The sequence below is a fragment of the Culex pipiens genome, chromosome 2 (genome assembly GCF_016801865.2).
Source record: "Culex pipiens pallens isolate TS chromosome 2, TS_CPP_V2, whole genome shotgun sequence".
Lineage (NCBI taxonomy): Eukaryota > Metazoa > Arthropoda > Insecta > Diptera > Culicidae > Culex > Culex pipiens.
This window is the reverse complement of record NC_068938.1, coordinates 74,554,373-74,581,586: the sequence shown is the minus strand read 5'-3', so window position 1 is coordinate 74,581,586 and position 27,214 is coordinate 74,554,373. Positions and strand designations below refer to the sequence as shown.

The following is a 27,214-nucleotide window of genomic DNA, read 5'->3' as shown; positions in this document are numbered from 1 at the left end:
TTTAAGAATTCAAGAAATTAAGATCAGGATAGCTGGGATTGCTTGTTTTCAAATCCGTATTAGCTTATTTAAGATGTTATGCTTGAATTTTGCTTTTTACTCAATACAAATGACTTGTCTCTTGCATGTCGACAATGCGTTGACCAAAATTAAACATACACAGCCCCAATCTTACCTAAAAAACTAAACTGCATCACCCCAGATTACCAAAAGTCATTTTTCATGAGTAAACTCAGCACGAAAGGGAAAATATCTCCAAACTCGAATAATTGAAATCGAAAAATCAATCATCACTCCTAATGTAAACATTTACTGACGTGAGCAGGATAAACTCTATGTTAACAAACTCACATTGGCCCAATTACATTGTTTTGCTTGAAAAGACCATCCGTCAGACGATTTGCTCCCGGTAGATCCCGGAGCTAACCTGAGTTTTGTTTAGATTCGGATGAACACGGATGAACTCGAACCTAAATTAGCTCTCGCACAAGTACCGCGGTGGGCTTGACGCGGGTGCCAAATTAGCTTTGCAACGCAATTAGGTCCCTGCGGTGGAGATGCCCTAACTGTCAAGTAGGAACAGCTTTTCTGTCAACAAGGACCGCGAGGTGATTTTTTCAAAATTGATTTAAAAATCCATTTTAAACTCTTTGTGGTCGTAAAAAGGTTATTGTACTCAGTAAAATAAGCTTTAACGCTGTTGTAAGGCTGATACGCAGATGGGAAGGAACGCAAAACTTCATACAAAAAAACGCTCAAGAAACGGTCAAGGAAAGGGTCACGAAAAGATTTTTCTTAAGTGGTACGAGCTGAAAAGTAACAGAAACGGAAAGATTGCGTTTGACGTTTCTTCGCGCGGTGCTTGTTTGTAATATGTTTTAATGAAAAAATCAAAGAATTGTAATTTTCATTTTTGATTGCGACTGATAATTACAAACGTTTTAAATGATTTTGTATTGGATATAATAATATTTAAAATTCCCGCCGAATCTCAAAATGCAGAATATTGAAATTAAAAGGACAGATTTAGTTTTTTGGTCGAAATGGAGTTAAAAAAAATGTCTTTATAGATGTCGGCCATCGTGTCACCAACTATTTATTGCTATACCAACCAGTACTCCGTATTACGAGTCCCCTGCGCTGTCCGATAGATCCACACTTGCGGGACCAAAATGAAGTACCGTAAACTGGGGTCAATCGGGACACATGGGGCGAATTGGGACAGCAGTTTTAACCATGTTGGAGCACAGTATTTTGATTTTTCTGGTTGGTTTCGGTTAGAACAGACTCAGGCCAACAAAATGTGTACACCCATTTTCAAATTTAAAAGCTTTAAGTGCTCTAAAAACTGCTGTCCCTATTCAGACTGTAGTCCCGATTCACCCCAGATTACGGTAAATCAGAGTGAAATTAAACTTGAACATAATCATACAATTATCTATGTTCTTACTGAAAATACAATAATAATCTGAAATTTTGAAATCCAACCAAACAACAAATTCAAAAATATGAAAAAACAAACATTTCAGAAATTTAAAATAACATTTTAAATATATAATAATAATAAAGAAAATTTTAACAAAAATCTGAAAAATCAAAATTAAAAATATGCAGAATTGAATAATAATTTTAATTTTTATCGTTTTTATAAATTCCATAGATCAAAAATGTTAAAATTCGAAACGAATGTACAAGTCGAAATTCAAAAAGTTTTAAAAATCGGAAATATAGAAATTCGTAAATACAAATTTACGAAAACCTCGAAATTATAACAATCAATAACTCTATTTACCTATTCCAAAATTAAAAAATGTAGAATGAAAATTTAAGAATAAAGAAATTTAAAAAATTAAGAAATTCAAAAAATGTAAAAATTTAGGAATAAAAAAAATTTAAAATTTAAGAATTAAAAAAATTTAAGAATTTAGGAATTTAAGAATTTAAGAAAATAAATTAAACATTTCTCGGGTGAGTTTTCAAAAAGCCGTAAGAGCCACTGTGACCTCTGACACTAATTTTCGTTTTTCTCGAAAATGAAACAAAATTTCATTTATTTCAAGTATGGGGCACTTGAAGGACGTGTAGATGAACAATCTCGAGCATTTTTGATATTGGTTTTTCGTAAGAAGGTCGAAAACCGATGCAAAAAGGACTTTGTTTACCAATGGCTCTTACGGCTTTTTGAAAACGAATCCGAGATTTGTACTCAATTTGTACCAGCCTTATTCAATAATTTCCAAATTCCTGACATCCTAACTTCCTAGTTTCCAAATATCCTTATTTTCTTATTTCCTTTCTTTTCCTTATTTCTTTATTTCCTAAATTCCTAATTTCCTAATTTCTTTACTTTCTAAACTCCTTATTTCCTAATTTCATAATTTCTTAACTTCCTAATTTCCTGATTTCCTTATTTCCTAATTTTTTAGTTTCCTTATTTCCTAATTTCCTTATTTCCTAATTCCCTAATTACCTAATTTCCTAATTTCCTAATATCCTAACTTCCTAATTTCCTAACTTCCTTACTTCTTTACTTCCTAATTTCCTACTTTCCTGATATCCTTATTTCCCATTTTTTTTAACTTCCAAACTTCCTCACTTCCTAATATCCCAATTTCCTAATTTTAATTTCTTAACTTCCTTCCTAGTCCTTCCTAGTCTCCTAATTTCAAAATTTGTTAATATCATAATTTCCAAATTTCCTAATTCCCTGATTTCCTAATTTCCTAATTTTTTAATTTCCTTATTTCATAATTACATAGTTTTTTAATTTCCTTCTTTCATAATTACATATTTTTTTATTTCAGTTTTTCTTTTTTTAGAATTTAAGAATTTCTAAATTTGCTTTTATTTATTGATTTCTTTATTTTGTTTATAATTGTTGTTAAAAGTTTTAGAATAAACATTTTTAATCTATTTAATTTAAAGTTTTGAATATTTTTAATCTTTTTATTTTTTCCTCGAAAGAACCTCAAGCGCGCACACCGTCAATTGCGCTCATACCGAACTGTCACGCAACATTTCAAGCAAAACAATGTAAAAGGGCCGAAGCCGAAGTGTAAACAAAGAGTCTATCCTGCTCACGTCAGTTGATGTTTACATAAGGAACGAGCAGGATAGACTCTTTGTTTACACTTCGGCTTCGGCCCTTTTACAGTGTTTTGCTAGATTTCTTGACCGCGTTCCTTCCGATCAGCATACCCTACTGTAAATAATATCAGCAATCTAAGCTCCATTTTAGGACCCAATTGTCATGATCCTTAAAAAAACAAAATAAATGTAAAATAAATGTTTATGCTCTCGACTTTTGTGTAATTAATAGATGTTTTTAAAATTTTTAAATTTAAAAGATTTGATTTCTCTAAAAATAAAAACCAATTGGGTCCTAAAATGAAGCTTAGATTGCTGATATTATTGTTTACAGCGATAAAGCTTATTTTTCTGAGTACAATGACCCTTTGTACGACCACAAAGAGTTTAAAATGGATTTTTAAATCAATTTGGAAAAATTAACCTCGCGGTCCTTCTTGACAGAAAAGTTACTACTTGACAGCTCGTTCCAAGGGGACCATAGTTGATCCATCAAAAAAATGTTGTCTAGTCATTTTTTTTTTGCATTAAAATGAAAAAAAGTGATCAGAAATGGTTTTAATCGTGTTTTTACCGTTGTACATAAAAATTTGCATAGGGCTTTAGTACCCAATCTAAGCTTCATTTTAGGACCCAATTGGCCAAAGGCCAACCAAAGGCTTAACAAATTTTCATTGAAACTAAGAAAAATGCGGTTTTACTCCAACTCGGTTTCACCGGTTTCAGGTTAGAATTTTGACAGTTCGCGAATAACGAAAAACACAATTTCGATACCGATTTTTTTCTCCGTGCCTTCAAAACGCAAACACTTACGTCAAAAAACGGTAAAAACCTGTCAAAACAAAGCTTGACAGTTTGCTTGATTTTTTTTTGTTTAGCTCGCGACGCGTGATACAAAAAGGTGAATAATTCCCAACAAAAATGGGTCGTAAGTGCGAAGTTAGTACGTGTGCGAACAACGAAGTGAAGCGGAACGGAGCGTCGTTCATTAAATTCCCGCGAAATCCGACCGTTGCCATTCGGTGGGTACAGTTTTGCGACTCGGAAGAGCTGCTGGCCGACTACGAAGAGCACGGCGATGAAGTGTTGGCCAACCGGAAAATATGTTCGGCTCATTTTGCGGACGAGGACTTTCGCATTCGGGGTCGACCGGACCGGGGTCTGCGGTTCGGAGTCGTTCCGCGAATCGTTGGCACGTCCTGGAGCGGCCCACCACTAGTGGTGCAGGACCAAGGGTACGATTTGACTTGTTATCTTGTAGGTTATTTGATTAACATATTTTTATAGTCCTCAACTCGAACCTGTGGAAGACGTTGATGCAGAGACAAACTCAAGTGTGATACCTATTGTCGTTGATGAGGAGTGGCTGGAAGCCGTTAACCAGTCTGACGGAGAAGCCAACAGATCGTTTATCTTTGAACAGGAGGGCAATAGAGGTAACCAAAGAGCAATTCTCTACAAAATCGGTCTTTTTTTGAATTTTTTTTTTAATTTTTAATCCGGCTAAAACTTTTGTGGTGCTTTTGGTATGCCCAAAGAACCCATTTTGCATCATTAGTTTGTCCATATAATATTCCATACAAATTTGGCTGCTGTCCATACAAAAATGTTTTATGAAAATACAAAAATCGGTATATTTTGAAGGAATTTTTTGATCGATTTGGTGTCTTCGGCAAAGTTGTAGGTGTGGAATAAGGACTACAAAAAAAATGAAGCACGGTAAAAAAATTTGGTGATTTTTTATTTAACTTTTTGTCACTAAAACTTGATTTGCAAAATAGCACTATTTTAATTTTGTTTTATTTTTTGATATGACATAAAATGCCAACTTTTCAGAAATTTCCAGGTTGTGTAAAAAATCTTTGACCGAGTTATGAATTTTTGAATCAATACTGATTTATTAAAAAAAGATCGAAATATTGGTCCCGAAAATTTTTCAACTTCATTTTTCGATGTAAAATCAAATTTGCAATCAAAAAGTACTTGAGTGAAGTTTTTATAAACTGCACCGTTTTTAGATCAAAGCAATTTTTGGGTAACTTTTTTTTAAAAATAGTCGCAGTTTTTCATTTTTTTAAATTAGTGCACATGTTTGCCCACATTTGAAAAAAATATTTTTGAAAAGCTGAGAAAATTCTCTATATTTTGTTTTTTTTTCAACTTTGTTGATACGATCCTTATTTGCTGAGATAGGTGGGTCTAGGAGATCTAATTGAGTGATTTTATAGCCTTTCCTCAGTAAAGCGGTGTATGCACATCGGAAGGAACCGGTCAAGAAAAATTTCAAATGGGCAGCAGCAGCAGCGAAAGCAAGCCAGAGAGAGTGAAGAAAAGCCCCAAGAAAACGCTCCCTCTCCTTTGTTCTGCTGTTCGTAAAGCTGTTTCTTGACCCCTTTCCTTCCGATCTCCATACTAGCCTTAACGTGAGGAAGGCAAAACAGGAAAATTGATGTTTTCTAAGTCTCACCCAAACAACCCACCATTTTCTAATGTCGATATCTCAGCAATTAATGGTCCGATTTTCAATGTTAAAATATGAAACATTTGTGAAATTTTCCGATCTTTTTGAAAACAATATTTTCAAAATCAAGACTAACATTTCAAAGAGCCAATCATTTAATATTACGCCCTTTTAAAATGTAAGTCTCGGTATAAAAAAAATGTTTTCGAAAAGATCGGAAAATTTCACGAATGTTTCATGTTTTAACATCGAAAATCGGACCATAAACTGATGAGATATTGACATTAGAAAATGGTGGGTTGTTTGGGTGAGACTTAGAAAACATCAATTTTCCTGTTTGTAAACCTTTGCATGGCAATATCTCAGCAACTAAGGGTCGTATCAACAAAGTTAAAAAAAAAAAACAAAAAAAAAATAGAGAATTTTCTCAACTTTTCAAACATATTTTTTTAATCAATCAAAAAAATTCTTCAAAAGATAAAGATTTTTGAATTTTCATATATTATTTTTCTATGGACAGTTGCCAAATTTGTATGGAAAATTATATGGACAAACTAATGCATACCGAAAGCACCAAAAAAGTTTCAGTAGGAATAAAAAATACAAAAAATCGAATGGCCGAAATCTGAGAGAACTGCTCAGAAAAATGGGGAACAGTGGATAATATTTTTTCTTATCTCCGGGTATTTATTATTTAATTGAAATCAGGAGTTTTTTTTAAAGTCCCATAAACATATGAAAGACAATAACTTATAGGATTTTCAATTTCTGTTTTTGGAGGGCGTTCCTTAATTACGCAACGCAATATTTGGAAATGTCTAGCAAAACAATGCAAAAGGGCCGTAGTGGGTCTGTAAACAAAGAGTGTATACCTTTCATGCCAGATGTAAACATCAACTGACGTGAGCAGGATAGCCTATTTGTTTACACTTCGGAATTGGCCCATTTACATTGTGTTGCTTGATTTCATAATTAAAGCTGAATTAAAATTAAACTCTGAAATTCAGAAATTGTTTAAATTAAAGCTGAATTAAAATTAAACTCTGAAATTCAGAAATTGTTTAACTGTTGAATTATAGGTTTCAAAAATTTATATTAGTTAGTTTGCAATCATTAGTTTAAAAAAAAAAACTTATACGATATAATAAATAAAATTCTTATAAATAAATACGTTTTCCATTTCATAAAATAATTTGCCCCAACCGTGTAGATGGTTCAAACAGATTCAAAATCAAGTTCACCCCAACTCTAGGGGAGCGTTCTTTTATTACGTAACGCAAAAAATCGGATTTTGAGACCCCCTCTCCCTTCCCCTCGTAACAAAATTTCCATACAAATTAAAAAAATGTATGGAGCGTAACCCGGCCTCCGACCTCCCCTCCCCCCTATTGCGTTACGTAATAAAAGAACGCTCCCTAGCTTGAATTTTTTTCATTTTTATTTTTTTGCCTTTGATAGCTAAAATTCTTCAACTCTGAAACTCTAAATGTAAGGTATGCACTTCGGAAGAAACCGGTCAAGAAAAATTTCAAATGGGAAGCAGCGGCAGCGCAAGCAAGTCAGAGAGGGTGAAGAAAAGCCCCAAGAAATCGCTCCCTCTCCTTTGTTCTGCTGTTCGTAAAGCTGTTTCTTGACCCATTTCCTTTTGATCTGCAGACTAGCCTAAAACAGGGGTGCCCGACCTATTGGCCCTGCGGGCCAGATTTAATTTTTCTGAAGCAGTGGCGGGCCGGAACTAATGTTTGATAAAAGTTTAAAAGTTCAACTTTTTAAATAAAATTATTTTAATAAGTTTCTTTTAACCCAAACAAATACATAAACTAGTGTAGAAAATACGATTCATATTTCTCGATTTTAATTTAATTTCATGATCATTGCAAAATTGAACTGATAATTTTCATCAGTGCATGAACCTGATTTCTGACGTTTCATGGGAATGTTTTTGTTTTGATTCCGGGAGGTAGAAAAATTTGTTGCCTAGCTGTAATTATTAATTTTTAGGTAAAATTCCCAACATTTTGATGATTTAAGCACGTTTAGATAACACTGTTCACACCACAACAATGAGACGCTCGCTACGAAAACGTAAACGCAGTGAAGATGTACCGGCAGAAGCTGTTGCACCACCACCAGCACCGGTATCTCCAGCGCCAGCACCTGAGCAAAGTGATGAACCTCCCGAACAACAACCTTCTCCGCAATCCACCTGCAATCTGTGCAAGAAGCTCAGTGCGGATCTGCGCTCCGACCCGGAAACCGCCGACAAGATCATAGACTGCCTCGGACTTGGGGTGAGTAATTTGCAGATCTTCAAAAAAAAAAGCTTAATGTATAATCTTTTCGGCTTCACAGATCTCACCGGAGGTCGATCCGACGGGGCAGATTTGCGCCGGCTGTGCCGAACGCGTCGACGCGCAGCACGCCTTCCGGACGCGCGCCCTGCACTGCAACAGTTACGTCGAGAACGGGCTGGACGACAAGGAAGACGAGGACGTGTGCCGGTTCTGCTTGAAGGCGGATGGCGGGTTGGTCGAGTTGTTTCCTGGGGGGAACGTTGTGGCGGAGGAAGTGGAACGGGTGCGGGATTGTTTGGGGGTTGAGATCAACAGCTGGGACTCGGTGACGAAGCTTTGCGGGGATTGCGTGGGCGGTGTTGAAGAGTTGGCTGGATTTCGGGCGGAATTTTCGCCGACGGCCGTGCCGGTGAAGTTGGAGGACGTGATGGATTCGTCGGATTCGTACAGCATTGGGAGCGAGAATGGGGATGGGGGTGAGGGTTTTGAGTCGGATGGTTCGACGGCGGTGGAGGGGGAGAAGGGTGGGGAAAAGCGGAAGATCACGGCACGGTCTCTGCCGTGGATTGGAAGCGACCACGAGGATCGTAACTTTGACGTGCTGGATGAAACGGACGAGGCGGTTGAGGTGGTGTTTGAGGAATATCCGTTCGATCTGCGAATGGTCCTGCCGGACGGGAGTTCGCTGTGGCACTGCGTTCAATGCAAGTTGCGAGATTGTCGCGTGCAGCTGAAAATTGACGCGAAGGGATTGTTGGCTACATTTGGGGGTTCAATCGACAAGCACAACCACATGAACGAGCTGGACAAGCTGATGGAGTGTCCGGAGGGGAAGGGGATGGTTCAGTTTGACGGTAAGGAGCAACCGTTTTGGCTGTTGTACGGCGAACGCCAGCGAAGTCAGTACACGCGGAGTTTGATCTTTGCCGGGCAGAAATACTTGCTGCAGTCGATTCGGTTCAAGGGACTGATTGGCGTTTGGAAGTGTCATCACGTGTTCAGGAAGTGCACGGCGTTGCTTCGGATTGATCCGCTTTTTGAGAAGTTTGAAATGCGCGGTCGGCACAACCATCCGCCGCTGGCGCAGTGGGAGATTGACCACGCGTTGAGGTTGCGCGGCATTCGGGATGGCTCGCTCGAGGCAATTCGTACGTATCAGCGGACGACGTCGCGAGTTGCGATTGAAAAGCGGGCCGATCAGGAAGGATACGTGGGTAACGGGACTCACACGTCCAAGTCTGAATGTGCTAACGGAGCGGAGGACGGAGTTCAAGCGAAAGTTAAGGACAATAATGTGGACATCTACAAAATCCTCCAGCAGAAGGATCCCGCGCGCAACTTTAAGGTGCTTCCACTTGATACAGGTTTCAAGGTCGTCGATGAGGACAATTACGAGTATTGCTTTTCCACCCAGCTTGAGGACAATTCAACGCTGTGGAAGTGCGCAATGTTCCAGCTGAGAAACTGCAAAGCGGTCGCCCAAGTAAGTCTCGATGGCAGACAGTTGACCTTCATCGAGCGCAAGCACAACCACGAAACTCGACCGCTCGAGCTGCTAAACTATCCGCTAGGCAAGCGAGTGATCGCCGGAGAAGCGGTTTGGCTGCTGAAATGGTTCAACGCGAACCACGAGTCGCGTCGGGTTCTTTACCGTGGATATCTGTACACGCTGCACGAAATTGGCAAGCACGGAATCATTCGGTGGAGGTGTCTCAGGAGGCAGTCCTGCGCGGCGATTTTGCTCTCCGAAGGTGATTTCCGCAAGATGGAGGTCAAGGGAGAGCACACGCACCTGGGGCTGCCCCAAAGATCCATGGATTCGTTGGTTAAGGACACTGAACCGACTGGGCGAAGAGTGCAAAAATCCGTGGAGCAACCAGCGACTGCCCAGCTGTTGCCAATGCCGATCTATACGACCATCAGCCAACAAAATCCGGAGAAAAATTACACCGTCAAACAGATCAAAAAGCAACTGCTGGTTGTCAGTTTTGACGGGCGTGACTTCCGGTTCAACGCAAAGGAATCAACAGGCTACAGCCAGTGGAGCTGCGTTTGGAGCGACATTCGCCATTGCAAGGTAAAGTTGTACATCAGCCCTGACGGAAAGGTGGCAAGGTTGCACGAATCCGACCACAAGCACAACCATTCGGACGGCGACGTCCCAGCGTTCAAACTCACCGACGGAAAGAGGACAATATTCGACGAAACCAAAAACGTCGACCTGCCCTATTATCTGTACACCTACCCGGCGGACTTCTTCCCCAACCGTGGCCTAATCTACCAAGGCCAAAAGTACACGCTCTGTCGAATCGACCGACACGGACACAGCACCTGGAAATGTCCCCGAACCTGCACCGGATACATCAAAGTCGAGAGCAGTCTGCGCTCCATCGCCTGCAAAAACTCTCACCAACACGCCGCACTAACACCCCAAGAAATCAAAATCATCACCGGATCGGACCAACCCGACCTGCTCGAAGGTGCCTCCTTCCCCGACACGCCCTCCACCAGCACCGTCCCCATCAAGAAAGGTCCTCTCAGTACCCACGACCTGCTAGAAATTCTCTCCACCCAAGACCCGGACCGCAACTTCCAAGTCCAAATCAAAAACCGAAGCATGAAAATCGTCCAAAACGGCTTCGAGTACTACTACAACCTGTCGACCGCCAAATTCACCAGCTGGAAGTGCATCTACACCACGGTACGCGCATGTCGAGCCACCATCACGCTCGACAACAGCTGCAAGTCCGCCCACCTTCCGGAAATCCCCCGCCACAGCCACTCCACCAAGCCGTGGAGCCTGCTGACCTTCCCCCTCGGCCGAAGCACCATCATCGACGCGCAAACGGGCGCGGAAAAGCCGTTCTGGTTCCGACTACAACCGAACTTCCTGCGCCCGATCGTGACGATCATGTACGAAGGGCACCGGTACCGGTTGGTGTTCCTCAACGAGTCCGGCAGCAGCAGCACCTGGGGCTGTTCGTCTTCTCGGCGGTGCAATGTGCGCATTTTTATCGACGGGTTGTTCAAGCGGTTGAGGAATGGGAATTCGATCCACACGGAGCCGGCCATGAGCGCCAGCGATCAGGCCGCCTGGATCGAGGAGATTGGAACGATCGGTGGGGAAGAGGCGGTGGAGCAGGATTTATAAGGGTTATAGCGAGTGATTGTCGGACGGAAGTGTTGAACTTATTTTCATTATGTTCTCACTAATGTTATTTATTAAAGTATTTTGACAACCTATTGAAATATAATTCGTTTGATTGGATCGAGCTTACAAGACGCGTTTTGTTTGTTTTATGAGAAAAAAAATGTTTTAAATATATTACTTGAGCTTTTAAAATATCACATAGGGGAAATATACCCATTTTAAGCCTAATAAGCGGTCGTGTTTGAATGATGCTGTATAGTGTGTTCCTTGAAATTTACTAAAACCAAGTACATCAACGAGTAGAGCAACTTTATGTGAACATTTCTGTTTATTTTCATTTTTTTTTAAAGTTATTCTATTCCTTTTCACAAGCATTAAAACATATTTCCCAAATGCATTCTAATCAGTCGGAATGCATTAGGCCACGCCCATTTTCCTATTTTTAGCTTAGTTCTTTTTTCTTCCAGCGCACTTTTGGGTCTGCTCAGTGCTGCCAAAATTGATGAAATTTTAAGCGAATACTCACGAAAAGTAGCATTTATAGTGAAATTTTCCTGGCATCAATGGCTCACTCTAACAGGCGCTGCTGGTGGTGTTAACCCTTTGTTCTTCATTTGCCTTCGCTTCTCGCTCGGTTTTCTTCAGCCTTCGATTGGAATGGGTCGTCAAAATTCAAACGTCAAAAGACATGGCGCGTTTGTTTTTTTTATGGGGCTTACTAATTATTTACATGATTCGGGATTATTTTTCAAGTGAGTGACTAACTAATGTGCTTATATCTTGTGTTATATCTTAAGCGCTTTGAAGTCGTTAGCGCAATTGAAAAGATATTGATGGCGACTTTCGTTAAGCAGTTAACTTCTCATCTCGCGTGTGGATGTGTGTGCCACCAATATAATGAGAAATGGTCTCGGCAAAATAGAAACTATGATCAAAAGTGTAACATTCTCCAGAATGTCAACTGTATCAGTGGTGCGAGGGTCAGAGTCGAGACGGCGAAAAGAAAGGGATGTGCAATGTGGGAAGGGAAGATTGTAGACGGTATTGTTTTGATTCACAGCATGATGAGTCAACTGTTGTGGATGTACCTGATACCAGTCATGCAAATTGAACTGCACGTGTTCTGCGTTCGTTCTCGTTCTTCTCATTGAACTGGACCTTAGACAAAGGTGCCATGACTTTTCGTTCCAACTTTTACGTGCCGTTCTCTTTTTAAATTTTGAACGCGTTCTGTGAACCCTTTGTTTTCAGACGTTTTTCAGAGGCTACTTCCTTACTCTTATTGGAGGTAAACTGACAACTTTTATATAGCCGATTTGAACCCGCGGTAGAGTGAATGTTTAGATACCAAAGGGTTTTTAGTTCGAGTTTTTTTTTAAAAGGTCCAATAAACCAAATTTTCAGTTTTTGCTTTTTGGGTGTTTATAATACCCCTGACTCAAGGCGGTTTCAAAAACACCCAAAAAGCAGAAACTAGAAGTTTGGTTTATTGGACCTTTTTTTTTTTTAAAAAAAACTCTAGATATGTTGCCGGTAAGTGGAAGCGCTAAATGGCATACATTTGTGTGTTACTCGAGGCAGAACTCTCCATATGCCGAAGATAGGTGACTAACGAGAATAAGTATATTTCCCCCCACACGTATCCAGAATTTTAAGCGAAGATGGCGTTACAAATGGTGCCCGCTCGAAACGTCAAAATCACGCAGTGGTAACAACATTACCAAAAAAAACTGTGCCGGGCATGACAGCCACAGAGCGGATGAAGCTTTCTGGATAAAGGTTCTATAAGAATGTTAGGAAGGGACCAACAACCCGTAAAGGTGGATTAACTAAAGCATGGTCGTTTAATTTTGTGACATTTATGTGATAAATTTATTAGAAAATCATATCTTACTTTCAACACGCATAACATCAATGGTCAATTAAATTACATCGCATAACATCAACATCCCTCTTAGAACTTTAACTTTTTGGCCTTCTTGGAGGCCCCAGCCACTTCCGGCGCCGGCGCTGGTGCCTTTGTCTTGACCCCGGCTGCAGGTTTCTTCGCAGCGGTCTCCTTCTTTGCGCCCGCTGCTGGTTTGGCTTTCGCAACCGGCTTTTTCGGCTTGGCCACCGTCGGACCTCCGACCGAGAGTCGAACCTTTCCGGTCGTTTTGGAAACGACGGCCTTTTTCGTGCCGGCTGCTGCCGTGGCCATTTTCTTGGTTGGTTTGGCGGTTTTTAAATTGTTGTTCGAGTCCTTATTGGCGGGCTTGGCCTTTGCGACGGGCTTCTTTTTGGGTTCAGCTTTGGCCGCTGGGGCTGCCTTTTCCGGCTTCTTTTTGGGCGCTGGCTTCGCTTTAGGTTTTGCGACCTTCGGAGGCTTAGGATTGGCGGCTTTCTTGAGCTTCTCTCGGTACTTGGCCGAGTAACCGACGGAACCGTTCATACCAACGCCGGTCTTTTTCATAAGGATCTCGTCCTTGATGTGCTTTTCGATTGCTTTCCAACAAAAAAGCTTAACATGCGCTTCTGATTGCTCGGTTTTCGCGGCTACAAACTTGTTGATTTTTGCGAACGTGACGCCGGAGATTCGACGTTCATCCGTTACAAGATCCTGCATGGCATCGAGGACCATTATCATATATGGTGGATGATTACTCTTGTGCGCTGTTGCCGCCTGGGCCGCTTGGGCCGTTGGTCCCATGGGTGGCTTTTTCTGAACAGCCGGTCCTGACTTCGGCATGGCCTGGACGGCTGGTTTCTGCCGTGCAGGTCGAACTTCCTGTTTCTCGGGCTCGGTGTCTTCTTCATCATCTTCTTCTTCTTCCTCCTCCTCCTCTTCGGCAGTCTCTTCTTCTTCGGATTGCACGGTGCCTTTGGGTTGTTCAGCATTAACAGGATCTGAAAATTAAATTTGAATATTGAAATGATTTTTTTTAGAGTTTTCCGTATAAGCTACAATTGGACCGTGCGTTACACTTTTGTCCATCGCAAACTTACGGTCATCTTCCTCCTCCTCTTCGTCCTCCTCGCTGCCTAGCTCCGTTTCGGACTCTGGCTTCTCCTCCATCGAGGTTTCGGTCTCTGAACCCGACTCAGATGCACTCATTTCTGTTGAAAATAGATTTTAAATAAATTATTCCTAAAAATAAAATGTCATGTCTCTAAAATATCGAATCCAGTCACCGCCATTTTTAAAATTTTAAGATAAGCGAAGTAAAATTATAAAAAATACACATTTTTCATTAAATTTATGAAGTACAAGAGGCCACTTACTGGTACAATTAAAAATTAAACAATAACTTTATATAATTAACACAATTTCGCTAAATGTGAAACGAAACAAACGGACAACTGAAAACTGGACTTGGACGTGCATTAAGAGCAATGTCTGGCGAAATACAATAGGCAAATTTGCGTTCCCTCAGCCACCGTAGACAATGTGCAACGTTTTCGTACATCGACCACGAACAATTAAACAATTATAGCAAATTTTGTTACATTAGAATGGTCCACCCTCGAGTTCAATGTGTGAAAAGCTTATTCAAAATGAGGACTTATTCAGATAAGTTTCTATTTTTTTAGGTACACATCAAACAAAGCTTATGCACCAAGATTTCTGATACACAAATTTAAGTATCTTGATGGTTCTTGATCTTGATGGTTCAATAAAATCGGGCTGACGAAGGCCGATCGGGGAGTTACATTTCTCATTGGGTATGGTAACTTTCGAAATATTTTTTTATCGAGAAATGAAAAGTGAGAGTTTATGCGTGCAACATGGAGTTAAACTTTTCGAAGTGCCATGGAAAACTTCACAGCAACTTCACAGAAAGTTTAACTCCATGTTACAGATTTGACGATAAATCCTCAAAAGTACTGCCTACAACATTATTTACAACAAAGTTTGACTAATTTTTCAATCAGATTGTTTCAGGATTGATTAAGTTTGACAATAGGGTTGGTTATAAAGCTCGATGTAAATTTTTATGTACAACGGTAAAAAAACCGACTAAAAACTAGAGAGCCTAGAGCTTATTAATAAGCTCCAGGCTCTCTACTAAAAGCTCCAGGCTCTCTACGAAAAACCATTTCTGAACACTCTTTCTCAATTATGGGCCGTTATGCTGTTCTAAAGAAAGGGGGTCAAGAAACAGCTTAACAAACGGCAGAACAAAAGAGAGGGAACGTTTTCTTGGGACTTTTCTTCACCCTTTCTGGCTTGCTTTCGCTACCGCTGCTTCCCATTTGAATTTTTTTCTTGGCCGGTTTCTTCCGATGTGCATACCTTACAGTAAGGTATGCACTTCGGAAGAAACCGGTCAAGAAAAATTTCAAATGGGCAGCGGCGGCAGCGAAAGCAAGCTGGAGAGTTTGAAGAAAATCCCCAAGAAATCGTTTCTCCTTTGTTCTGCTGTTGTTAAAGCCATTTATTGACCCCTTTTCTTGAGAGGTGCGTATTGCAGGGTTGTTACGGACGGCGCGGATCGCGCGGATTTGCTGGCTAATTTTGCGACTGGGTGAGAGGAAACCACGCTTACCCCTACACCACGGTTCCTATACAGATATGAACAAGTTCGAGAATTCATTTTGTAAATTCATGTAATTTTTTTAAAAATCATCCTAAATATTTTCCGTGTCACTTCGATTGTGGTTTCACTTTGTTCCTTAAAAAGGATTCATTTTCCGTTGTTCCTATCTGTTTATGGCTCACTTTGACAGATCTCATAAAGTTTATAAACAACAAGTGTTTTAAACGAAGCTCCTGAAAAACGTTTTTACAATTTTTGCAAATTTAACCAAAATTATCACGAAAAATGGGCACCAAACGACGGAATATGGAGGACGAAATGTCCAGGTAAGTTGCTACTCAATTTACCTTATATCATAAAGTGCTTGATCCTCTAAATTCCCTCTAGATTCGAAGCGGAAATCTCCAAGGCCTCCAAACCTTCCGGCCCGTCCGTGTCCAATCCATTCATCCCGTCCCAGGTGCGCACCGTGATTGGCTCGCAAACGTACAGCCAGGTCCAGCAGAAACTAGCCACGGCACCGACACGAATCCCACCTCCGCCTGTGCCACCGTTCCTTCCGACCTACTCCACACCGGTTCCCCAGCAGCAACAGCACCATCAACAACAGCAAAGCTCACAGCCGGAAAAGTCCTACTCGACGGAACCGAAACCGGTCGTGGTTAGCAGTGCGCCGAAGCTGTACAACGCTCGGCCAACGGTCGGGCTGTTGCCCAAGGTGGACGCTCCGTCGACCTCGAGCAGTTCCATCGGGCCGACGATTTCGTCCGCACCGGTGCAATCGGTAAGACGGAAATCTTACTTAAAGCTTACAAACTGTTTTATAATTCCGCTTTTTCTTTCAGTACGACATTGGGAACATTCAGTTTGAGGTGACCACTAAGATAAAGAAGCAAAAGACGGAGAAGTCCGGACCCAATCCGATTGCGGAAGAAGCTATCAAAGCGGCGAGGGCATCCTCGGCGTTGCAGTCGTTTGGGAATGCTGATCGTAGAGGAAAGAAGGATCGCAAGGTAATAAATTCAAGCCTTACACATTTCCAAAAGTCTTTATTTCAAAATTATTTGACTTTCAGACGGTGCGCGTCGCCGGTGGCCAAACCTGGGAAGATCCGTCGCTGGGCGATTGGGCCGATGACGATTTTCGCATCTTTTGCGGCGACCTGGGTAACGACGTCAATGACGAGCTGCTGACGCGCACCTTCAACAAGTTCGCGTCGTTCCAGCGCGCCAAGGTGATCCGGGACAAGCGCACCAGCAAGAGCAAGGGCTACGGCTTCGTCAGCTTCAAGGACCCCCAGGACTTTATTCGGGCAATGAAGGAGATGGACGGTGAGTGCTTTTGAGGTTTCATTTTTTATTTCGATTTTCTGTTTGTACACATTTTGCTGAGGGGGCACATTTAGAGACACAATCATTCTTTTCTTTTTTTTTTGGTGTGTGTGAAAAGTACACAGTAATAGTGGCACCTGGGCTGGACAGGGCGCTTTTGGGGGCCTACACACGAAACATTGATTAACTTGAGCGGGGGGAACGGGGGGAATTAAAGGTCATTGCAATAAATAGAGATTAATCCTAGTGCCGACGGCAGCGGCAACGGCAGCGACAGTGGTCATCTTTCTAACCCATCGGACCCCAACCGTACGACACAAACAGCTGGGGCACGTTGTACTGCCGCCGCGGTGAGCTGGGTTTGGCCGAAAGGTACACGCCACTGTCGGCGTACTCGTCCTCCCGCTGTCCGTTGCCAAATTCACTCTGCTGGGCGTTCGTTTGGGGTTCCGAAGCGACGGAGGCATCAGCGTAACGAGTTCCGTACGGCAGCGTCCTCGGCTGGTCCAGGCCCTGCTCGCGAATCACCCCACCGGATCGCAATCGAATCTGGTCGGCCTCGCGCTGGCGAAGTTGCTCCTGCTGTTGCTGCTGCAGCTGCAAGTTCTGGGCGTAGGCCTTGTGCGCTTTCGTGTAGTGGTTCAGGTAGACCATGTTGAAGGGCATGCCGGCGGCGCCCCAACCCCGGGACATGAACACATCCTTCTTGATCTGTGGCCGGGCGAGGGCATTGCTGGTGCTGCTGTAATTGCTGGTTACCCCTGGCTGTTGTTGTCGCTGTTGTTGATCGGGCCGGGTTGGTTGGCCCTGTGACGCAGTAATCAGTACCGCCGCGAAGCACAAGTAAACACAAGTTGAAAGTCGACCCTGGAATGATAACCGAAAAACGCAACGAATTAAATGGTTGTTTTTGTTTGTGTGGGACGGAGCGAACAAAAGTGGGTTTTTGGTCGTTCGGGGTCGTCGGGTTAACGACTTGAATATTATTTTTATGGACATCTCGCTGAGATGTTCATCAATTTGTTTCTCGTGATTTTGATAATTTTTGTGTCTGTGTATGGTCTAATCCATGCCCGCTGGACGGCATCGATATTAAGGAAAACAATACTTTCATAAATTCATTGACATTTTTGGTTTTTTGACGTTTTTTCTGCTTTTTAACTGGGCTACGGTTATCGAGCGCCCAGTTGAGAAACGCCCAGTTACCGAACAACTACTGTAATATGAATTTAGAGAAAAAAAAACACTACATTTCAGTGACAGACTTCTAATTCAGAACCTCGTGATTTCCTGGTACACAAATGGTTTTTTTATTGAAAAAAAAAAATAAATTCAAAAATCTTAAATATTGTCAAGTTAAACTTTAAAAATAATTGTTAGATGCAGAATCAATTTTACGAACGAAAATAAGTTTTGAAAACCTTTTTTGATAAGATACACCGTTTTTCAGTTATATTAATTTTAATGTTAAATTTTAGAATTTTTAAATGGTTAAAAAAAAATAAAAATATTTCAGAGAAGCCGAAAAACTTTTCCAACTATTTCGGTTGCTAAGATAAAGCTTCTTAAAGTTTAAACTTTGTGAAAACGAATTTTTGTTCAGCTCAAAAACTACTGGTATGATTTTCAATGTTCAAAAACGAAACTGTTGTGAAATTTTCTGCTCTTTTCGTTAAAAATAATTTCGAAGGTTGAATTTACGATTAATCTTTAGAAAAGGGCCAAAATACTTATTTTGAACAATTTCAAATGTTGGGATAGATTTTTAAAATTTGGAATATTTTTTTTAATGAAGAGAACATAATAGCCCAATGCCCATGTTTGCATACATGTCACATATGCAAAAAAAATAGTTAATGCTGTTTTGAAGGTCCCGGGACCAAACAATCTATGTTTGAAAATATTTGTTTGCTTTGTTATGTAAAGTTTTTAAGTTTTCATACGACCTTTTCAATTGTCATGCTAGATTTTTTAAACTTTCAACTATTTTTCCTTTAAATCCTAATCTCTAATAACCTTTTATTTGCGTCGACGTCAACTAAAAACGGTTGAAATGGCGCGAAATCATGATTTTTTAAAGGAACCCCAGGAAAAAAATTTGAGCCCGGACACAGACTTTTTTAAATGTTTTAAAAACATTGTCTGAAATTTTGTAGGTATTTTTTTTCAATTGATGCCATTCACCAGAGCTGAAAATGTCAGGGGTCCAGACGCGAAAATCGGCGACACATACACGATTTTTTTCAGATCCATTCACTGAACCGCAAAACCGTGACATAAACAAACCCGACTCAGTCGTGAGTGCCCTAGCTCACTGAGCAGCTGCAATGCGAGGCAGTAGTCGACCAACGCTCATTCGACGTTGCACGCACACACATAAAGAAACAAGTTTTTACACAAAAAGTTAATATTTATGCGTGGAAATGTAATTTTGAATATAAGTTATGGTTGTTTTAAGTGTTTTGCACAGTCTAGAACCATTCAATTGTTTAAAAATAGTCAAAATAGTGTTTAGAGAGGATTTTACGAGTCAGTCATACGACACGAATTGAGTGAGTGTTGCTCATTTTTTCACGTCTCTCATTCTCCAGCAGCCGACCGGCACGAGTCAGGCGGCAGTGGTTGAACGGACACAGTAGGCTTACAGTCAGATGCTAGCAGTGAACTGACATTTTGGTTTGCTTCATGTGTACGCTGGGTTGGAAACATTTTGCAGGCCTGCCATTCACAATTATTGAAAGTCCTGGGTAAAACTCCAAGCTAAATTTTCAAAATGAATATCACAAAATGCTTTCGAGCCATTCATAAACTGCCGTTCTACGCATAATTGTCCCATGTCAGTTTTGGACGATTTTGACTTTATGACATTTTTAAGTTTAGTTTGATATGTACTTTAAGAAAAACACATAAAATCTGGTACTTTGTTCGGAAACTCATTAAAAACAACACCAAGTCTGTTTGTCCCATCGTTAAACTTCTACGCATAATTGTCCCACCAAGTATTTTCTTACACGGAATCATTAGTTTTACTAAGCATTGTGCCTTGTTTACCTGTTGTATAGCAAGAGAATCACAAATAAGGGTTATAAACTGCTAACTGGGGCGATTAGGGACACATAGGGCGAATAGGAACCCACGGGACAATTATGCGTAGAAACGCAGAAATCGGTCGAAAAATTTCAAACGCGTTTTTCTCAGTTGCACTTTTTTGAACATGGGACAATTATGCGTAGAACGGCAGTAAACCACGTAGAGAATTAAAAAAAAAAGTGTTAACGTTATTTATGGATGGTCCCTTGAGCATGACAACAGTTGTGCTCATGGTTTTCTACCTATGATATACAGCCTTGAGTTGTGCTGCTGTCATTTTTTTAAAGATACATAAAAAATTTGTTTTTTCATAGAAAATAAACAAAATAAACGTTTTACTACTGACGCCTAGAAATATACATTTCAGTGAACATATGTATTTATTTTAAAGGTTTTGGATTATTGGATTATTCAAAGACGTTATTGTTACTCCAAACGTATTTTAAAAAGTTTGTAATGTCTACAACATTACGTTCTTTTCAAAATTGTTTAAAAAAATCAATAATTCGTTTGAATATTTTATCATACGAAACTTGTAAGCCTACTTGGTAAAACTAAGCATGAAATTTATTATTTTTTCACTGCATTTAAAAAAAATCAAATTTATATTTGAGCAGTTTTGCATCATTAGTTTGTCCATATAATTTCCATACAAATTTGGCAGCTGCTCATACAAAAATGATGTATGAAAATTCAAAAATCTGTATCTTTTGAAGGACTTTTTTGATCGATTTGGTGTCTTCGGCAAAGTTGTAGGTATTGATATGGACTACACTGAAAAGAAATGATACAGGATTAGAAAATGATGATTTTTTATTTAATTTTTTGTCACTAAAACTTGATTTGCAAAAAAAAAAAACACTATTTTATTTTTTTTTTTCATTTTTTGATATGTTTTAGAGGACATCAAATGCCAACTTTTCAGAAATTTCTAGGTTGTGCAAAAAATCTTTGAGCGAGAAATGAATTTTTTAATCAATAATGATTTTTTTTTTAAATCGAAATATTGGTCGCAAAATTTTTTCAACTTCATTTTTCGATGTAAAATCAAATTTGCAATCAAAAAGTACTTTAGTGAAATTTTGATAAAGTGCGCCGTTTTCAAGTTAAATCCATTTTTTGGTGACTTTTTTTAAAAAAATAGTCGCAGTTTTTCTATTTTTTAAATAAGTGCACATGTTTGCCCACTTTTGAAAAAAATATTTTTGAAAAGCTGAGAAAATTCTCTATATTTTGCTTTTTTGAACATTGTTGATACGACCCTTAGTTGCTGAGATATTGCCATGCAATTGTTTAAAAACATGAAAACTTGATGTTTTCCAAGTCTCACCCAAACAACCCACCATTTTCTAACGTCGATATCTCAGCAACTAATGGTACGATTTACAATGTTAAAGCATGAAACATTCGTGAAATTTTCCGATCTTTTCGAAAACAATATTTTCAAAACTTTAAAACCAAGATTCAATGTTACGCCCTAAAAAAAGTTGGCATTTGATGACCTCTAAAACATATCAAAAATTAAAGAAAATTAAAAAGTGTGTTTTTTTTGCAAATCATGTTTTAATGATAAAAAGTTAGATAAAAAATCACCAATTTTTTTTACCGTGTATCGTTTTGTTTCAGTGTAGTCCGTATCCATACCTACAAAATTGCCGAAGACACCAGCTGTCAAATTTGTATGGAAAATTATATGGACAAACTAATGATGCAAAATGGCTTCTTTGGGCATACCGATCAAATCATACCATCAAAAAAGTTTCAGTCGAATTTAAAAATACAAAAATTAAAATTCTAAAAAAAAGATTGATTTCGTAGAGAATTGCTCATTTTGAAAAAAAAGTTATAAAACTTTTTAATTATAAACTAAAGTGTGTAAGGCTGTCAAAACTTAAGTTTTATTCACTATTCAACATTTTTAAAAAGGTTTTGATAACCTCTTATCTAAAAAATCAAGGAGTTACTCAAATTAAAAGTCGGATTTTTCCCGTGTATTTATTACTTCTGAAAAGTCCTATAATTTTGCCAAAAACACCAAATCGATTAAAATAAATCTTTTTAAGATACAGATTTTAGAATATTTACGTGCCCATTTTGTATGACCAGACCGCAAATTGTATGGACAAACTAATGATGCAAAAAAGCGTATTTTGACATAGGGATTTCAAAGTTTCATCCAAACAAAAAATATATCAATTTTTTTTTGCCTTCAAAAAAAAAAAACAGCCCTTGCTTGGAACTGCTGAACAAACTAAGTTTTCCACGATCTGGCTACCTTGGAAATCAAATACGTTGTTCTCTAGCTTAATCAAGGAATGCTTTTACTATCATGAAACAGAACAAAAAAAAACATAAAAGCATCATTCTTTGGGGAACTTCATCTCCGGAGAATAAAATCCAATTATCATCCACTAAACACCTGACTGGCCTGCTAAATAGATAAAAATTGGTGCAGTCGTTCACAGCGACTTTTCTCGGAATTTGTCGTGATTCCCTTCGGGTAGAGACGGTAGAGACTCTCATTTTCATATGCTTAAATATGAGTAAAGGAAGGAAAACATCTTTTGAAAACCCCTAAGCTAGAACGGTTGTTATTCTTTTTATTTTACGTCCCCGTTAATATCCGGTGACACAGAGAAAGGCATTACAGTTACGCTGGCCACCGGTGCCGGGGTAGCGTGACGGATTATCTATGCTTTGATTGCTAATCTGGCCGGGGGAGAAGCCTCTCGGTGACGACTCGGTTGCCGCCACAGGAAGCACAACTTCTTGGGATGATGCGTGGTTTAATTTCATGGATGCTGGACAAGCTGGGGACATTCTCACGACACGCGGTGACGTTGGAGGGATTTAACTGGCGTCGTACACATGTGTGGGACTATGAAAAAATCGTTTATTGTTTATTGTTGGGCGTAATCGCTCGTAATCGGTGTCACTTTTGGTTGCTAGCGTAGAAATTAAAGCTTTGGCAAAGGTCACGAAAGGGGGTTTCTTGTTCACAACAGATTGGCAGTTAACCCTCCATTGTCCATTAAAAAATATGTAAATCTTGACTGATTGTTTGTTTTTTGAGTTCAGTTTGTTGAAATATAAAAAAAATCTTTAGACGAAATGAAATCTATGTCTTCAACCCCTTTAGACAATGCCATTTTCATTACACGAACAATTCGATTAGGTTGCACGTGGTATCAATCGAAATTGAGTGCCTCATCGTGTCAAGGAACAAAAAAGTGTCCAGTCACTGCTGGTTATCAGCTTAAATGTCTATTCTCAAACGGTCAAATCTCCAAGAATCCCCAATGTTACATTCTTGGCCGAGATTACAAGGGTCGGAGACAGTGACATCATCAGGACTCAGGACGTGTGGCCAATCCACCAACCAGCCACGCACCGTGTCTGTGGTCGGACGTCATGTGGACGATAGACTTTGGCCTTCATCATCGTTTTCTTCGCTGCACAGCAATTGTAAAAAGATGATCGCCCCGGGCGGCGCGTAAACATCAACCTTGTTTACAACAACATCGATCCACCGTCGCGCGGGCTCTGGACTACCCTATTTTAATAACTGGACCGAATGCTGGTCAAAGATCGTTGCGCGGGGAAAGTTTTGAAGTCGTGGTTGAATTAAGTTTCTACATTTCGTAGTATTTGTATTATTTTAACAAATTCATTCATTTGTTGTTTTATTTAGATGACTTTTTGTGAATATATACTATTTGGAACCATTACTTTTTCTAAAGTTTGTGTATAATTTAGAAGGAAATAATAAAAAATATGTACACGGAAAAATTAAACATTAAAGAGCGAGTCCACGAACAGGGCATACCCCTTTGTATGGGACGTCGTTTGGACCTCACCAATCTGCCTGAAATTTTCAGGAGTTTTTTGTACATATAAAAATAGCATCTGGCCAAAATATGATCACTCTAGGCCAACGATCTTTTCGAAAACATTATTTTCAAAATTTGTTTGGCCCTTTTGAAATGTTAGTCTTGATTTGAAAATTTTGAAAATAATGTTTTCGAAAAGATCGGAAAATTTCACAAATGTTTCATATATTAACATTGAAAATCGGACCATTAGTTGCTGAGATATCGACATTAAAAAATGGTGGGCTGTTTGGGTGAGACTTAGAAAACATCAATTTTCCTGTTTTTAAACCTTTGCATTGCAATATCTCAGCAACTAAAGGTCGTATCAACAAAGTCCTAAGAAGCAAAATATAGAGAATTTTCTCAGCTTTTCAAAAATATTTTTTCAAAAGTGGGCAAACATGTGCACTTATTTAAAAAAATGAAAAACTGCGACTATTTTCAAAAAAGTCACCTAAATATGGATTTAACTTGAAAACGGTGCACTTTATCAAAATTTCAGTAAAGTACTTTTTGATTGCAAATTTGATTTTACATCGAAAAATGAAGTTGAAAAAATTTTGTGACCAATATTTCGATTTTTTTTTAAAATCAGTATTGATTAAAAAAATTATAACTCGGTCAATGATTTTTTGCACAACCTGAAAATTTCTGAAAAGTTGGCATTTTATGTCCTCTAAAACATACAGTATGTAAAAAAAGTATTTACACCCCTTGGGCACTATGCACATTTTGTGATGAAACATGTAAAAAATTTAAAGTTTGACAGGAACCTAGTACTACGTTTTGTTCAGAAACTTATGCCAAACATTTTTCTACAAAAAGCTCATGAAAAGATGATTTCTATAAAAAGTTATATAACAAATACTATTACGAAAATAAAAAAGGTGCAAAAAAAGTTTGTACACCTTTCGAAAAATTAACATAAATAATGTTATTTGTTGACAAATCACCATAAATCCAGTCTCCCAACTCAAATAGGCATCCTTGACTGATTTAAAAACTAATCTGGATTGAATATTAAGTTTACTAACTACTTAGTATAAAAGTTTATATAACTCTGGAAATTCTATATAAAACTTATCTAAACTTAATTTTGCAAACTTTTAATTCAACTAAGTGTCAATATATTACCATAGAATTGCTAAATAAACATTTTGGAGTGGGTATAACACCGTTTTGGGGGTATTTGTATCGATAGAATAGATTTTTCGTTGGAATTTCGTACCAACCCGGAATTACGTCGTAGGAAAATCCGCCGGCATCCGAACCGGTCCACGATTCACAAGTTAACCTATTTGGAATCGGAAAGGGCATAAAATTTCCGATCTTTTGATACCCAAACATCTAGGTTTTCTTTAAAACCTACGTTTTTAAATACCTAAGCAAAAACGTTGTTATGGTTTCGTTTGAGCAACCTGCCAAAAATGTATGGAATTTCGTAATTTTTGTTCTCGTGGATCAAACTTACTTTTTGCCCAGGTATTTAAAAACGTAGGTTTTAAAGAAAACCTAGATGTATGGGTATCAAAAGATCGGAAATTTTATGCCCTTTCCGATTCCACATAGGTTGACTTGTGAATCGTGGACCGGTTCGGATGCCGGCGGATTTTCCTACGACGTAATTCCGGGTTGGTACGAAATTCCAACGAAAAATCTATTCTATCGATACAAATACCCCCAAAACGGTGTTATACCCACTCCAAAATGTTTATTTAGCAATTCTATGGTAATATATTGACATTTAGTTGAATTAAAAGTTTGCAAAATTAAGTTTAGATAAGTTTTATATAGAATTTCCAGAGTTATATAAACTTTTATACTAAGTAGTTAGTAAACTTAATATTTAATCCAAATTATTTTTTTAATCAGTCAAGGATGCCTATTTGGAGTTGGGAGACTGGATTTATGGTGATTTGTCAACAAATAACATTATTTATGTTAATTTTTCGAAAGGTGTACAAACTTTTTTTGCACCTTTTTTATTTTCGTAATAGTATTTGTTATATAACTTTTTATAGAAATCATCTTTTCATGAGCTTTTTGTAGCAAAATGTTTGGCATGAGTTTCTGAACAAAACGTAGTACTAGGTTCCTGTCAAACTTTACATTTTTACATGTTTCATCACAAAATGTGCATAGTGCCCAAGGGGTGTAAATACTTTTTTTACATACTGTATATATAAAAAAAAATAAAAATAGTGTTTTTTTGCAAATCAAATTTTAGGGATAAAAAGTTAAATAAAAAAATCACCAATTTTTTTTTACCGTGTATCATTTTTTTCCAGTGTAGTCCGTATCCATACCTACAACTTTGCCGAAGACACCAAATCGATCAAAAAATTCCTTCAAAAGATACAGATTTTTGAATTTTCATACATCATTTTTGTATGGACAGCTGCGAAATTTGTATGGAAAATTATATGGACAAACTAATGATGCAAAATTGCTTCTTTGGGCATACCGAAGGAACCAAAAAAGTTTCAGTCGGATTAAAAAATACAAAAAAATCGAATGATCGAAATCCTAGAGAACTGCTCAAATTAAGGTACACGGAGAGACCGGCCAGGGCAAATCTAAGAAAATCTTGGTTAATTTAACTAAAAGTATGGGTTAATTTTTTACACAGCTTTTTTTCAACAATCGATTGTTGATTTTGTTAACCCAAAATTGCTGACCACCAATAACTAAAAGTAACTAAAATAATAGTTGGAATTGCCATTTTTGTTGGCTTAATAGCCGAAAAAAAATCTAGCAGTCGACTGCTCGAATATTTTTTTCAGAAAATTAACTATTTTTTTCTTGTTTTCAGCTGAAATATTGTGGAATATTCTGTAAAAAACAGGCTGGACCATACTTTTCAACTATTTTTCAACATTTTTTTTCGTTGTATTAACTGAAATATTTTTGCATGCAGCAAATTATTAGTGGTCTATAACAAAACATTTCTTAATTAGACATAATTTATGTAAGTGTTCATATATATTTTCTTTAATTATCTAACGATACAGGCCGGGCTGAATTTCTAGCTATATTTTTTAACTAATGTCTTACTTAAATACAGAAAAATATTCGTACATGTAGTCAATAATTAGCTATTGTTAGCAATATTTTTATTGAATTTGAAGTAAATTTTTTAATAATGCCTCACAAATTAATGTTGGTTGTTTTAATATTCGCATTTATTCTGCCTAAAATTTTAACTTTTTGTACTAATTTTTTTTTAGCATGAAGTTATTAAATTACTGTTAAAAAGCATAAAAACAAAACTTTTTATTAACTGTTATTATAAAACATGTAAAGTTTGATTAAAGTTTGAAAAAATTACGTTGCATAAATCTAAAAAAATAATAATAAAACATGTTACAAATTTTGTTAAACATATTTAAAAAAGATGTGAATTCCTTAAAA

At 38.5% G+C, this 27,214-nt stretch overlaps 4 protein-coding genes across 7 annotated transcripts in view; 2 read left to right on the top strand and 2 right to left on the bottom strand.

The window, feature by feature from the left end:
- Positions 1-3,965: 3,965 nt before the first annotated feature.
- Positions 3,966-11,119, top strand: LOC120428018 (uncharacterized). Of its 4 annotated transcripts, none has more exons than XM_039592990.2 (4): positions 3,966-4,322; positions 4,375-4,523; positions 7,589-7,839; positions 7,901-11,119. In XM_039592990.2, exons 1-4 carry the CDS (start codon positions 4,009-4,011, stop codon positions 10,991-10,993), a joined length of 3,807 nt encoding a protein of 1,268 aa, XP_039448924.1. In that variant the 5' UTR covers positions 3,966-4,008; the 3' UTR covers positions 10,994-11,119. The 4 variants fall into 4 exon arrangements, with proteins under 4 accessions (XP_039448924.1, XP_039448923.1, XP_039448925.1 ...); XM_039592989.2 differs by having other exon boundaries at positions 7,580-7,839; XM_039592991.1 differs by lacking the exon at positions 3,966-4,322 and having other exon boundaries at positions 4,408-4,523; positions 7,550-7,839.
- Positions 11,120-12,883: 1,764 nt separating this feature from the next.
- LOC120428025 (histone H1.2-like) lies at positions 12,884-14,429 on the bottom strand. Its single transcript, XM_039592997.2, has 3 exons — positions 14,255-14,429; positions 13,979-14,089; positions 12,884-13,879 (listed from the first exon to the last, which is right to left on the bottom strand). Exons 2-3 carry the CDS (start codon positions 14,085-14,087, stop codon positions 12,948-12,950), a joined length of 1,041 nt encoding a protein of 346 aa, XP_039448931.1. The 5' UTR covers positions 14,088-14,089; positions 14,255-14,429; the 3' UTR covers positions 12,884-12,947.
- Positions 14,430-15,680: 1,251 nt separating this feature from the next.
- Positions 15,681-27,214, top strand: part of LOC120428023 (RNA-binding protein 42-like) — a 41,982-nt gene continuing 30,448 nt past the window's right edge. The window contains exons 1-4 of the mRNA XM_052708290.1: positions 15,681-15,836; positions 15,898-16,294; positions 16,356-16,523; positions 16,586-16,841. Coding sequence (XP_052564250.1) covers positions 15,796-15,836; positions 15,898-16,294; positions 16,356-16,523; positions 16,586-16,841 — 862 coding nt within the window. The 5' untranslated portion in view covers positions 15,681-15,795. The remainder of the gene's footprint in view (positions 15,837-15,897; positions 16,295-16,355; positions 16,524-16,585; positions 16,842-27,214) is intronic.
- The window catches only part of LOC120428022 (uncharacterized), a 31,552-nt gene continuing 21,180 nt past the window's right edge, over positions 16,843-27,214 (bottom strand). The window contains exon 2 of the mRNA XM_039592996.2: positions 16,843-17,708. Within this exon, the coding sequence (XP_039448930.1) occupies positions 17,130-17,708 (579 nt within the window). The 3' untranslated portion in view covers positions 16,843-17,129. The remainder of the gene's footprint in view (positions 17,709-27,214) is intronic.

Coding starts and splice junctions, on each gene's coding strand:
- LOC120428025 (XM_039592997.2), bottom strand. CDS start 14,087: ATGAGTGCATCTGAGTCGGGTTCAGAGACCGAAACCTCGATGGAGGAG. Junction 13,880..13,978: donor AGAGGAGGAGGAAGATGACC/GTAAGTTTGCGA, acceptor TTTAATTTTCAG/ATCCTGTTAATGCTGAACAA.
- LOC120428018 (XM_039592989.2), top strand. CDS start 4,009: ATGGGTCGTAAGTGCGAAGTTAGTACGTGTGCGAACAACGAAGTGAAG. Junction 4,524..7,579: donor TGAACAGGAGGGCAATAGAG/GTAACCAAAGAG, acceptor TGATGATTTAAG/CACGTTTAGATAACACTGTT. Junction 7,840..7,900: donor TAGACTGCCTCGGACTTGGG/GTGAGTAATTTG, acceptor TCGGCTTCACAG/ATCTCACCGGAGGTCGATCC.